This window comes from Bos javanicus, chromosome 7, assembly GCF_032452875.1.
Source record: "Bos javanicus breed banteng chromosome 7, ARS-OSU_banteng_1.0, whole genome shotgun sequence".
Lineage (NCBI taxonomy): Eukaryota > Metazoa > Chordata > Mammalia > Artiodactyla > Bovidae > Bos > Bos javanicus.
In genome coordinates, this window is record NC_083874.1 from 6,286,104 (window position 1) to 6,300,944 (window position 14,841).

The 14,841-nt window shown below is 44.6% G+C and overlaps 1 protein-coding gene and 1 long non-coding RNA gene across 3 annotated transcripts in view; one reads left to right on the forward strand and one right to left on the reverse strand.

Moving 5' to 3' along the window:
• Positions 1-1,743: 1,743 nt before the first annotated feature.
• The window catches only part of NWD1 (NACHT and WD repeat domain containing 1), an 82,433-nt gene continuing 69,335 nt past the window's right edge, over positions 1,744-14,841 (reverse strand). For both annotated transcript variants that reach the window (XM_061421707.1, XM_061421706.1), the window contains 5 exons: positions 13,067-13,221; positions 10,866-11,142; positions 8,648-9,198; positions 5,483-5,588; positions 1,744-3,922 (listed from right to left, as the gene is read on the reverse strand). In XM_061421707.1, coding sequence (XP_061277691.1) covers positions 3,621-3,922; positions 5,483-5,588; positions 8,648-9,198; positions 10,866-11,142; positions 13,067-13,221 — 1,391 coding nt within the window. In that variant the 3' untranslated portion in view covers positions 1,744-3,620. The remainder of the gene's footprint in view (positions 3,923-5,482; positions 5,589-8,647; positions 9,199-10,865; positions 11,143-13,066; positions 13,222-14,841) is intronic.
• Positions 9,833-13,112, forward strand: LOC133250451 (uncharacterized). The gene is made up of 3 exons (XR_009737332.1): positions 9,833-9,975; positions 10,908-11,002; positions 13,026-13,112. It is a non-coding gene; the product is annotated as an uncharacterized LOC133250451 (long non-coding RNA).

The window sequence follows — 14,841 nt, forward strand, 5'->3', positions numbered from 1 at the left end:
GAGAGTCGGACACGACTGAGTGACTGAACTGAACTGAATTGTATATTTGAAAGTTGCTAGGACAATAGGTCTTAAAAGTTCTTACCAAGAAAAGAATGAAAATAATGTCATTTGCAGCAACATAGATGAACCTAGAGATTATCATACTAAGTGAAGTAAGCCAGACAGAAAAAAGACAAATATATGATATTGCTTATATGGGAAACCTAAAAAAAAGATACCAATGAACTTATATACAAAACAGAAATTCACCCACAGTTTGGCATTAACATATACATACTACTATTACTCGGAGAAGGCAATGGCACCCCACTCCAGTACTCTTGCCTGGAAAATCCCATGGATGGAGGAGCCTGGTAGGCTGCAGTCCATGGGGTCGCACAGAGTTGGACACGACTGAGCGACTTCGCTTTCACTTTTCACTTTCATGCATTGGAGAAGGAAATGGCAACCCACCTCAGTGTTCTTGCCTGGAGAATCCCAGGGACGGGGAAGCCTGGTGGGCTGCCGTCTATGGGGTCGCACAGAGTCGGACACGACTGAAGTGACTTAGCAGCAACTACTATTACTATATATAAAATAGATAACCAACAGGGACCTACAGTATAGCACAGGGAACTAAACTCAATAGTTTATAATATTCTGTAAGGGAAACAAATCTGAAAAAGAATACAGACACACACATATATATAGTGGGTTGGCCAAAAGGTTCATTCAGATTTTCCCATAACATCCCAAGTGAACTTTTTGGCCAACCCACTATATATAACTGAATCACTTTGCTGTACACCTGAAATTAAGACACTATTGTAAATCAACTGTGTGTGTGTGTGTGTGTGTGTGTAGTCACTCAGTCGTGTCTGACTCTGCAATTTCATGGACTGTAGCCCACCAGGTTCCTCTGTCCTTGGCATTTTCCCAGGCAAGAATGGGTTGCCATTTCCTCCTCTGGGGATCTTCCCAACCCAGAGATCACACCTCCTGCATCTCCTGCATTGACAGGTGGATTCTTTACCACTGATCCACCTGGGAAGCCCAGTATTGAATATTAACTACACTTCTTGGGATCATTTCATAATATATACAAATATCGAATCTTTACGTTGTACACCTGAAACTAATACAATGTTATATGTCATGTTTAATTTTTAAAAGGACTGTCTAGAATTTAATATAAATGGCACCCCACTCCAGTACTCTTGCCTGGAAAATCCCATGGACGGAGGAGCCTGGTGGGCTGCAGTCCATGAGGTCGCTAAGAGTCGGACACGACTGAGCGACTTCACTTTCACTTTTCACTTTCATGCATTGGAGAAGGAAATGGCAACCCACCCCAGTGTTCTTGCCTGGAGAATCCCAGAGACAGAGGAGCCTGGTAGGTGGCCGTCTATGGGGTCGCACAGAGTCGGACACGACTGAAGCGACTTAGCAGCAGCAGCAGCAGCAATCCCTGCTGTAACTAGAGGAGCTATATATTCCAACTGTCCTGGGAGAGCCAGCTCATTGTAGTTGTCCTGGAGTAATTGTTTGGATCACTCCATTTCACTCTCAAAAAGTGCTTCAGTTCGGATAGTATGTTAATACAGTCCTGTTGGCACAATAACCATGCTCTCACCCTGGCTCCACCGTAGCTGGGGAACCTCAACCAAGTCACTCCGCTACAAAGCAGTGTGCTTGTCAAACATTCATAGCAACCGAACACTTTCTTAAATGAAGACTCTTTACAGAAATACCACGGTAAGCAACAATTCAAAGTAGCATTTTATTAGTAAAAAAAAAATTCTTTCCTATAGGCAAATTAGTGTTTACATAAGAAGCAACTGATTTTCACTGAGGCTGCTGAGATGGGCACTCATATTTTAAACCAGAAGTTGTAGCTAAATCTTATTTATGCATTGGGTAAACCCCTGATTCACAGAGACATGGTGCAAAGAGTAGCTTTAATTTTTTTTCAAGGGCTCCCCTCCCCTCTAAGTTAAATGGAGATGGCAGGAGAATCCTATGCTAGTCATTTCCAACACCTTAAAAACTGCTACCCAATGTGTATTTTTAAATTACAGTTATAAAACATTTTTAAGTGAAATTTGATGCTAAGTGACATTTGCAGAACTGTCAAAGCCCTCCTTGGAACACTAGTTTTAAAAATGGCTGAATGAGACCATTGGTCAGGTCACATCCAGCTCAAAAGCCTCTATTTCTAAGGCTGTTTTTTTTCTGTCTGGAATTCAGCTGGAGGTTGGGGAGGAGGAGAGGATGGAATAGCACCTTGAAGGTTTGGACTCTGCTATCCTTACAGCAAAAGCCCCAGAAGCAAGTGGGGGCTTTTAGAAGGCTGCAGGCATAAAAGAAAAAGCCATTTAAGTGGAGCAGAAACAGACAGACTTTTGAACTTGCACAAGGCAGAGATGGTTCAAAAGCATGGTAGGAAGATGTCGGCAGCTTTATCCATCTGCTTCCAAGAGCCTCCAGTTTTTAAGATAAAAAGCATCTCTAGCCTCAGAGTTTGAGAGCCAAGGAGTATAGATGGAAGAATGATAACAGGTTTACTGTTTTAATGCCAATTTGGGTCACAATGAACTAGACACATGAGCCAAGTGTGTCTATAAGTGCAAATTTGAACCCATTGCCAACTTGGTTAAAATGAGGACATTTCTCATAAAAATCCAGATTTCTGGCTTTACTTATGACAACAGGAAGCTCTGGCACCAGTGGGCTGCTCTCCCCAGGGCCATTCAGGGGTAGAGTCAAGGTTCTCGTGTCTCGTGCCAAGACAGAGCAATGCCCTCCATGTTTGCATGGTCACCATCATAATCTGCTGGTCACCCCAGTGCACAGCAATTATCTTGATTACTTGTTGGTGCCTGTGGGCATTTGAATGTGCCACCCATGGAACTGATGGTTGTGCTTCTGGGTCTAAAATTAGAGTGAGGTGGTCCCAACAAAAATTGGAACAGGAAGGCTCTAGATTCTAATTTCTCAGAGTTCTCTCTGCTCGTGATCTTGAGCAAATCACGACTAACTCTGCAAGGCTGTTTCCTTATCTGTAAAATGGAAGCAGAAACTCCTGCCCTCTCTGAAGTATGGGCTGTGATAAGGATCAGACCATACCAACTGGTGCTTTATAAATTGGCTCTGTGGTCCACGTCTGTGGTCTGGTTGGTCTCATATCCATCCATCCCCATGTTGGCTAGCACCCCAGTTACCGTGGGGAGTAGCCTCTCCCCCTCTCAGTCTACAGAGTTGGGTGGTGTTGACTCCAACCTCAGTCTGGATGGACGTGGGGTCAGGACCGCCAAGCAGAGTGCTGCATTTTCCTCAAAGATAGCTTTGTGTTCTGGGATGGGTGTATGAACTAATTGGGGCTAACAGATTTAGAACCAGGACTTTGGTTCAAACTGTTGGAAAGAGACCTTCTTTTCTGCTGAACTTGGCTGTCATGATGCTAATCTGGGGGTGGACTGGAGAATAGAGCTGAGGAGAGAAAAAAAATGGAAAGATGGTAGGAAACAAGGTCTGGTCACATAACTGGAGGCTTCGAGTCCAGATATATATCAACACATACTTTCTTTTTGCTTCAGTTGGACTGAATGGGACTAACTCACTTGGCGCCGTCGGGGGTTTTACACCAGCAGGCAGACTTGTGAGCGTTTGTTTGATCTGGATTCATTTCCCTGGGCACTCTCCGATCTCAAGTCCTGGAGTGCTCCTGCAGCAGCTGCCAGCTCTTCTCTCTGCCTGGATTTGACCATCCACACTGCTTTCTTGAAGTTCTTGAGAGGGTCCTGTTGTGAGATTCTTGATGAAGGGCACTGGAAACGCTCACGGATGAGATAGCCGTGTCTGGAGGGGGCAATGAAGCCATTGGAGGTTGGGATGATTCTGTTCACCACGGCATGCACAAACTGGACAGCCAGCAGTGTGCCTGTAGGGAGAAGTGGTGGGATGGGCACAAATGGTAAAAATTCAGCCACAGAGATCCAATCTCACACATTTGAGACTTAGCTGCGTGGGGTCAAATTTCTTCTATCCCCCTTACTGGCTTAGGCATGACAGCAAAATTCTCATTCCCTCTTGCTTCATCCACAATATGGAAATGATAACTGAGCCTACCTGCTGAGGGGAATTCTGAAGATTTGAAGATGTTATGCATGTCAAGTGCTAAGTATCAGTTTCATCCCAAAGTGAATTCAGTCAATATTATTATTGGAGAAGGAGCGGGAAGAGAGGTTGTGAACCTGTGCAGGATGGGCTTTTAAGGCCACAGTCCACAGACTTTAGCATCTTTATTACTCTGTATTAGAATACAATGTATTCAGTTGCAATGTATTAGAACATAACTATTCAATTATACTGATTCAATCACAGTGTTTTCAGTTATAATGTATTTGATTACAATATATTCAACTCTATCTGCTATTCATTCAGCCACTTACTTGCTTTATGACCTTGAGAAAATTTCTTAATCACTCTGAACTTCAGCTTCTTCATTTGTCAAATGGGGATAGCAATAACTCCTACCCCTCCCTGCCAGTGTCATAAGGGTTCCTTTCTCTATAGGAGAATGTGACAAAGGTAACCCTGGGGAGCAGGTAGACCAGCTTCAAACCACAGCCCACCCCATCTCTCAGAGCCTCAAATTTTATAAAAGGTGGGTGTGTACTGAGATAATGAAATGACTTGGTGACAGTATCCAGTACACAAGAAATGTTAACTTCTGTTAATATGTCCTTAGTGTGATGTTAAACAGAATGAGAAATGTGGAGTTTTCAAAGTGGCTGATCTTAAACAAGGCTCCCCAAACATTTACAGGGCCTGAGGAAAGAGAATGAATGGTCAACGTCCTATAAGATACAATATGTAAACACTGTAAACCCAGCTAATAAACTGTTGTATTAAGTGAAATATATTCTATCCTTCTACATTGGTTGATATACCTTCAGAACACCTGGAAGGTCAGGTTTGGGTTGAGGATTCTCAGGCTCTTCAGTTCCATGTCTGAATATAACAGTATGGGAGACCCCAGATGTCTGCGATTTTCCCCTTCTCTTCCCACATCCAGCTCCATCCTACATCCCTAAGGGGCCTCAGATACATACATGTGAATCCCCACCCAGGTCACACATCCAGACTCCATGCACACCATTCCACAATCACCTTCACAGCCTGGGGGTGTGCACGCTCAAGGCATAGCCCACTTTCAGAAGGATAGACCTGGGAAAGAGGCCCACAGAGGCCCTAAAGAGGACTTCTGGGGCATGTGGGGAGGGTGTTCTGGAGTTCCAGGTTTTCAGAGCATGGGTTCTAGAAGAAGAGGTATAGCTCCAGTTGGGCCTGTTCCCTGAAGCTGCAGATACCTGCCCCCCAAGCAGATGGACCCAATGAAGGGAGGTCAGAGCAGAGCCCTCTAATGTCAAGGATCCAGAACAGGGTCTTTTGTCTCCAGACCTAAGCTCAGTCCTACCCTCAAAGCAAAATGACTCACCATCCAGCACACTCCATACAATTATGGAGCAATCTTTCAAGCCTGCGTAGACATACTTGTCATCCTTGGAGAAGCAAGCACATTGGACTCCTATACAGTAAGAATTCTGTAGAAAAAGGCAATGTGATCTTTATTTCAGACTGAAAGACACCTAGGAATCCAGCCCCAAGGCACTTGTATAGGAAGCCAGACTTGTAAACACCTCTTGGGTGATGCATATGTGCTAAGTCGCTTCAGTCATCTCTGACTCTTTGTGACCCTATGGCTGTAGCCCACCAGGCTCCTCTGTCCCTGCAATTCTCCAGGCAAGAATATCTCCTCCAGTGGATCTTCCTGAACCAGTGATTGAACCTGCACCTCTTATGTCTCCTGAATCGGCAGGCAGGTTCTTTAGCACCACCTGGGAAGCTCCTTCTTGCGAGATGGATCAAGTTAAAACCTGGAGAGATGCTACGCATTGATATTCCTTGGCCCAAAATACATCTTCAAAGAGATTGGTTTGAGAGGATTAGTGACATTTTGCATTGGAGAACAGGAACTATAGGATTTAATTTCTTAAATGATCTTGGTTATACAAGTATTAGCTCCAATTGTATTTAATTAAAAACTATATGCTAAATGAAATTAGGAATCCTAGAACAGAAAAAAGGAACTCACTGAAAAACATATGATCCTGGACTTCCTTGTGACGCAGTGGGTGGGAATCCACCTACCAATGCAGGGGACGCAGGTTCAATCCCTGATCCGGGAAGATTCCACATGCCACGGAGCCCCTAAACCTGTGCGCCACAACTGCTGAGCCCGCATGCTGAACTACTGAAGCCCGTGTGCTTCGAGCCTGTGCTCTGCAACAAGAGAAGCCTCAGAAATGAGAAGCCTGGGCATCTGAATGGAGAGTAGCGCCATTCATTGCGACTAGAGAAAGCCCACGCAAAGCAATGAAGACCCAGTGCAGCCAAAAATAAATTTTTAAAAAGATACAAATTTTAAAAAAAACCCAACAACATATGATCCCAATAAAGTTGATAGCTAATCATATTGTTCCCATGTTACTTTCTTAGTTTTGACAAACATACTCTAGTTATGTAAGATGTTAATATCAGGGGAAGCTGGGTCAGGAGCAGGTAAATGGGAACCTTCAAACTATCTTCACAACTTAATCTGTAAATCTAAAATGATTCCAAATTTAAGTTTATTTTTTTTAAAAAGAAAAAGCTAGGTGTATTTAACTGCTGTGGTGATATTTCCCAACTCAACAAGGCAAAAGATTACTTATATCTCAGCCTTATAGTGACTTCATCAAGATAAGTCAGGGGGGATGAAGGCATTTTGAGATAAAACTGCCTATATTCTGTTCTCTTAGTTACAAGATTGTCTCCCTTAGTTTATTAAGAATGCTTATATCTTGCAACCTCAGGTACTATCTTTGTTCCGCATCTGAGAAAACTGGAATATTAGCACAACCTTACAAGATTGTTGTGAGGAATAAATTATAAAATGGTATTTTAATATGTATATTTGGACTGCAAGCAGATCAAACCAGTCAATCCTAAAGGAAATCGACCCTGAATATTCATTAGAAGGACTGATCCTGAAGCTGAAGCTCCAGTACTTTAGCTGCCTCATGTGGAGACCCGACTCATGGAAAAGACCCCGATGGTGGGAAAAATTGAAGCCGAAGGAGAAGGAGATGGCAGAGGATGAGATGGTTAGATAGCATCACCAACTCAACGAACATGAATGTGAGCAAACTCTGGGAAATAGTGAAGAGGAGCCTGGCAGGCTGCAGTCCATGGGGTCATGAAGAGTCGGCAGTAGTGACTGAACAATTTTGCATAATATATATGAATATGTAAATATATGATATCACTCAATCATATTGATACAAAATTTATAACTTCTTAAGAGATGGATGTGAAAACTCTCGAACACTTTGTATGTAAAGGAGTCATCAGTTTCCCTCCTCAGAGCCTTCCCAGTTGCTGTTCCTTCTGCCTAAAATGCTATTCCACCAGACTTACCTGACTTTCTTAATAGCAGCCCTTGCCACGCTCTACCTCTTTTTCTTGCCCTATTTTTCTTCAAAGGTCTTGTTGCACCCCAAACATCATGTATATGCTGCTTTGTTTTAATTTCACAAACATTTAATGGTCAGGAGCTCTCCGAGGGACAGGTACCACCTCAGTGAACAAAACACATAAAAATCCTGCCCTCACAGAGCTCACAGTGTCTCCCCGACTAGAACGTGGCTCCAAGAGGTGGGACGCCGTCTGCTATGGTCAAGTGCCTTCCTTGGCACTAGAAAGAGCCCTGGCATGGGTCATACAATCAAAACCTTTGGGTGAAAGAAAGGCCAGACAGGATCAGGGTGAGAAGAGTGAGGCAGGACTGTGCCAGTGCAGGATTTGATCCTGTCGTTATTTTCACTTTTTGACTGTGCTGTGTATCATGTGGGATCTTAGATCCCTGACCAGTATCGAACCCGGGCCCCCTGCATTGGAAGCTCGGAGTCTTAACCAGTGGACTGCCAGCAAAGTTCCCATCCTGTCTTTATTTTAAATGTTGCTATTTTGGGCTTCGCTGGTGGCTCATTGGTAAAGAGCCTGCCAATGCAGGAGACACAGCTTTGATCCCTGGTCCTGGAAGATCCCACATGCCATGGAGCAACTAAGCCTGTGCACCACAACTATTGAGCCTGTGCTCTAGAGCCCAGGAGCCACAACTACAGAAGCCTGCGTGCCCTAGAGCCCATGCTTTGCAACAAGAGAAGCCACCACAATGAGAAGCCTGAGCACTTCAGCTAGAGAGTAGCCCATACTCGCTGCAACCAGAGAAAAGCCCGTGCAGCAATGAAGCCCCAGCACAGCCAAAAATAAATACACAAATAAAACATTTGAAAATAAATAAATGTTGATATTTTATTTTGTGTGTATTTTTGCATCTATTTTTATTTTTTAAACATTGAACTAAACCATTATTTCTCTGGATGGCCAAGTTTTTTGGCATCCCCTAAAACTCTCTTCTGGAGGCGAGGACCTCTCTCACTTGACTCACACTAGTTCCGACCCTGGTTGGCTGCATGTGGTTGGCTGCACCCTTAATAAATGATGCCCATCATCCATTTTCTAATGCCAGGACATGCACATGGTGTGGTAGGCTACCCACCGTGTAGCTCATCTCGAATTTCCACTTGCACACCTGCAGGTCCCAGAGACACAGTAGGGCTTCCTCGGCCCCGCTGACTGCCAGCTGCTCTTTGTGGCTGACCTCCACACAGGTGACTCGGCTCCCATGGGCCTCCAGAGGGAACACCTTGGAATTCACACACTCGTAAAGGAAGAGGTCACCGTTGATCATGCCGTAGATGACACGACAGTCAGCCAGAATGGCCACACTGGCTATGGTGTCGGGCAGTTGGGTATAGAAGGTGTATATTGGCCCGTCGATGACTGGACAGGGGTCCCCCGGGCTGATGTCCAGCACCAGGATGGTGCTGTCATAGGCAATGGCCAGGTGCCCCTCGTCCTTACTAAGAGCCATGCAGTTGACGGCTTTCCGGGCTTCTGGAGGAGGGATACACATCACGTCTTGTCTGGAGTTCAGGGGGAACACCAGGACAATCCCCGAAACGAGGCCAGTGAAAAGGAGATTGGCCTGCTCGGCAACCTCCAGACACCTGACCTCGTTGGAGGTGTCCAGAGCATCTTGCTCCTCACCTGTCACAGAGAGAAGACCGCATCAAGAATGGATCACAGGGATACTGGTTCCCATCTTTTAAGGATTTAAAAAAATGCTTTTGTTACCCTTCAACTTAGCTATTGCCAGTCTCCCTGGTTTCGCTCCTGCCCACCAATCATCCAAGCTTTAAAATATGACAATCACAACATCTCACTGCCCTGCCTCAGACCCTCTGAAGCTTTCTCAGAACCAATATACATGCCTTTCTCAGGTCTTCGGAACCTCTCATCCCAAATGTTTCCTTTTGCCACCCTCTGTAAAGGGTAGGAGAGTAAATATTTTTGCCCCGTATGCTCTCTGCTGTCACCACTTAACTCTGCTGGCACAGCCCTAAAGCGGCCACAAACAACATGGAAACAAGTGTGTGTCTGGATTTGGCCCTTGGGCTGTGGCTTACTGACTCCTATCACCTTGCCCACCACCCTGCTCTGTTTCTTCACATCCTACTCTCCCCCATGACTAGCAGGCAAGCACCTCAAATTTTGCAACTTCATCTGCCTTGCTCACTGTTAACGCCCAGAGTTTGGCCCCAAGACTAGCACTAAACCAATGTCTGTCGAATCCAGACACGAACTTGAGAGTGAATTTCTTTTCTCATTTTATGATCAGCCAGGCAGAAGATTGAAGGCAGAAGCAGAAAAGGATGACAGAGGATGAGATGGTTGGATGGCGTCACCGATTCAATGGACATGACTTGGTGACTGAACAACAACAGGAATTTCTATACCTCCGTCTACCCAGTGGGGATTGGGCAGGTATTACTACTGACATGCTTAGATCCCCTTTACCAGTCAGTTCACCCAGATCTAAGATCTCATGGCTGTTGAGTGAAGGAAGCACCTCATTTAGCAATGCCTAGGGGCTGAGCCCACCACCTAGGATGGACAGTGACTGCCTGATATGGGAGTAAAAAGGCTGGTCCCTTTGCTTCAAGATGGGACAACTGTGAAGTGCAATTCGTGTTCCTGGGCTCCTTGTGGAATCAAGCTGAGACCAGCTCCATGTTCAACACTGCTGCCACCCAGCCTGCTTCCTCACTCTCTCCTCCTGGGAGCTCTCCTCTGTACACCACTTGTGCAAATATCCCCATCAGGAACCCTGCCTCCAGGGAAGCCTCAACTAAAACAGGAATTGACCATCAAATAGTCAATGACCATATGCTAGAAATTTATGAAATCGAGTCCTGTTTTCTATCAGCCACTTTTAACCTAACTGGGGTGTTACACACTGAATGTTTGGGTCCTACCCCCAAAGAGGTGTTGAAGTCCTAACCCCCTAATGTGATGGTGTTAGGAGGTGGGACCTTTGGAAGGTGATTAGATCATGAGGGTGGAGTCCCCATTAATGGAATTAGTGCCCTTGTAAGAAGAGACTCTAGAGATTGCTTCTTTCTCTGCTCTCTGCCATTGGAGGACAGATTGAGAAGGTGGCCATCTGCAAACCAGGAAGTGGGCTCTCAACAGACATTGATCTGCCAGGGCCTTGATCTCAGACTTTCTAGCCTCCAGATCCATGAGAAATAAGTGTCTGTTCTTTAATCTTCTCCTCTTCCTGTCTATGGTGTTTTGTTATGACAACCCAAACAGACCAAGACAGGGGCTTCAGTTCTTACCCACACAAATGGCTGTGCTTAAGTCTTACAAACCTTCTGCCAAGTCCCAAATGCTGACTTTGTTTTTGTCCCCAGTTTTAGGGAAATAGACATAGCTGCCGTTGTGTGACACTGCTGTGAGGCCAGTGCGGTCCAAGAATGGGTTAGAGGCCCTCGGCTTCTGAGCACAGGTGAGATCCCAGACTTTAAAAGATGAGGACTGACGGGAAGCAGATGCCACCAAGGCCCCACCCCGGGCCAGCAGGCTCACAGGGGCCCCGACACCGTCCAAGATGTCCAGCAGAGTCCCCTGCGCTGACAGACTCCACACCTGAGGATGGAAGCAGAGCGGCAGAACTTCTCCTTATGCTGCTGCAGTTCAGGAGGAATATTCTTAAGATCACTTGTCTGCCCAAGATAAACTTTCAGGCTGGAGGTCAAGGGCCCTCACATTTCCTCACCCCCTCAAACTTTCCTACATCTCATCAATCAGCTACCATGGCAGTTCTCAAAGTGTGTTCTGGGGAACCCCTGGAAGTTAGCCTCCAGGTGGTTCTGCAAAAGGGGAGTTTCAGGGAGTTCTACAAAAACACAATTATTTTTGCTGTTATTTAAGAAGTCATTTGTCTTTTTTACACATTCTTCCTCTCATAAATGAGCAATAGTCTTCGAGAAACTATGGAATATGTTATCAGAACAGATGGGAGAATGTAGAATCAAATATGAGAATCTGATTGTCTTCTGTGAAGCCAGACAAGAAAGAGATTTGCCAAAATATGAAATGATAACACTTTTCATGATTTTTGTGTGTGTGTTTCAGAAAATAATTACTGTTTTCACAAAATTATGCTATTATATTCATATGTCACATTGAGGAATTAATGGAGAAGTATTTTTAGATTTTGGCATTTAAAAATTTAACATGGTAAATATCAGTAGATACTAAATGCAATACAGGATCTGAAAAATGACACTTGTAGAAAAACTGGTGAAATAGGATCGAGGTCTGTAGATGAGTTTTGTCCCAAATGATATTGTCCCAATGTTAATATCTTGGTTTTGATAATGAGATCAATGTGATATAAGATGTTAACCCTGAGGATAGCTGGATGAAGAGTTGATATGTATAGTTTTATGTTTTACGGAAGAGTTGCGAAGAGACCCAGAGAGTACTCATATATGTGTGTGTGTGTGTGTATATAATCATATATATATGTATATATGTGTGTGTATAATCATATACATATATATGTGTGTGTATATATATGTCCAATCCTGCTCCTCTGAAAGTTATATATATATATATATATATACATACACACACACACACATATATATGGGGCTTCCCTGGTGGCTCAGGTGGTAAAGAATCTGCCTAAAATGTGGGAGATCCGGATTCAATCCCTGGGTCAGGAAGATCTCCTGGAGAAGGGAATGGCAACTCACTGCAGTATTCTTGCCTGGAAAATCCCATGGACAGAGGAGCCTGGTGGGCTACAGTCCATGGGGTCACAAAGAGGTGGATGATTGAGTGACTAAGACACACACGTATGTATCTGAGATCTATCTGGGCTCTCTTCACAATTCTTCTGTAAGAACCTAAAACTATTTCAAAATAGATCATTTGTTAAAAATATATGAATCATGCGGATATAATCCACATACATGAAAGCTCCTTGAAGGTTCTCAATAACCTTTAAAAATCTAAAGAGGTCCTAAGACCAGAATGTTGCTGCTACTGTATCACATGCTCTTCTCCCCAGCTTGGAGAACTTTGAGCTTAATAGGATTTTTTCCCCATCTCCCCAACCCTGCTCCTCTGAAAGTCAAACTCTTCCCAGTATTTTATGTTTACCGGGAATGCTCTCTCTTTTGTTGAATGCTTTAATAATTGCCCCTAGATCTGTCTCTGAGTCCCAGAAGACCACCCCCACCGTGTCATCCAATGACCTGCTCTGTTTTGCCTGCACTAGTCTTTGTGGGTTTCTGTATTTTGAAGCCAAATGATCCCTAAAGAACCATACTTTGGGACTTCCCTGGTAGTCTGGTGGCTAAGACTCCTTGCTCTCAATGCAGGGACCTGGAGATCCCATGTGCCACAGCTAAGAATTTGCATGTCACAGCTATAAGATTCCACATACTGCAACTAACACCTGGAACAGCCAAATAAATAAATATTTTTGTTTAGAAAAAGAATCATACTTTCTCTTCCAGAGGTGAAGGTGAGGACGATGGGCCATGCATCTCTCCCTCACCTGAATGAGTGCATCCCGGGACCCAGTGACAATCAGATTGTTTTCAGGACCAAAAACGGCTGTCTCTACCACATCTTCGTGTTCAAGGTCAGTGGCCAGGAATCGATGAAATCCCTGTGCATCTGCCAAAAATATCCTCACGGACCTTCCAAAACCTAAAACAGCAGAGACCAAGATTATACTTTTCACTCCTTGAGGAATTTGAGAGTAATTGAATTCAATCAATAATGATTTTTTTTTGAGCACCTACTATACGCAGGTGGAAAGGATACAGTGGTGAACAAGCTAGACCAGGCCTCCATCATAGAGCCTACAGTTGGGGAAGGGTGAGCACACCAGTGATCAATAACCTCATAGAAAACAGTAAAGTTATTTATTATCACAAGGCTATGAGTTTTCAGACAGCTGATTCTGCCTGTTTGGGTTGCTGGTGGTCTCCCAGAACAAAGCTGGACACATGGTAAATACGTTTTGAAGGTGGAGGGAGGGGTGGGAGGGCAGGAGGAAGGAAGGAAAATAAAATGATTACAGCTTGTGTTAAGGGCAATGAAGTCAGGGGCTGGGTGCCATGAGAAAAACAGGACTCAGAGACGCACATAGCAGAGAAAGCAACGTGAAGATGGAGGCAGAGACTGGAGAGATGTGGCCATAAGCCAAGGAATCCCGGCAGAAGCTGGAAGAAGCAAAAAACAAACAAGTGAAGAAAAAACAACAGCGTAAACAAACAAACAAACAAACAAAAAACATACTTCTCAGAAGACTTTGGAGGGCGCCAGTCCTACCAATGCCTTGATTTTGGACTTCCTGACACTAGAACCATGAATAAAGATACTCTTATTGTTTTAAGCCACCATGCTTGTGCGGTAATTTATTGTAGGACATTTGCATTGCCTTTAGAGAGATGAAGAGGTGGCAAGCACTGGAAGGGTGGGAATAGCATGAGATGCCCGGAAGGAAGGAAAGGCCAGCTGTGTTTGAGAGAAGCATGGAAGCCAGTGTGGCTGGAGCAGAAGGAAGAGGAGGTGAAGGAGAGGAAGGAGGGGGTAGATTTAGCAAAACAGCAACAGGAACCTCCTTAGTGGTCCAGTGGTTAAGAACCTGCCTTTGAGTAGTACTGATGACCCTATTTTCAGGGCAGCAATGGAGAATCAGACATAGAGAACAGATTTACGGACACGAGGTTGCAGGGGTGGGGGGTGGGAGAGAGGAGAGGGCAGGACGAGTGGAGAGATGAGCAGGGACACATATACACTGTCGTATGTAAAATAAATAGCCGGTGGGATAGCTGTGTGCCTTGAGGAACTCAAACCGAGGCTCTGTGACAATCTGGAGGGGTAGGCCCCCATTAAAATCATGTTGATTTCATGTTGGGTTTGGGGGTCTATTGCATTAAATAAGACGTATTAATAACACAAATGCCACTTATTTCTCTTTACCTTTTTAAATGGGGTCGCGAGAACGTACACAATACAAATGTGGTTCACATTTGTACTTTTCATTCCTGGACAGCGCTGGTCTAAAGTGTCTTGAACCCTGGAAATGGCTTTGTAAAAATCAGACTGAAGGATTTCCCTGGTAGTCCAGTGGCTAAGACGCCATGCTCCCTTTGCAGGGGCCTGGCTTCTGTGCCTGGTCAGGGAACTAGACCCCACAGGCTGCAGCTAACGATCCCACATGCGACAATGATCAAAGGTGCCGCCTGTGGCAACTAAGACCCAGTGCAGCCAAAAAAATAAACTGATTAGTTTTAAAAAATTGGACTGGGACTTCCCTGA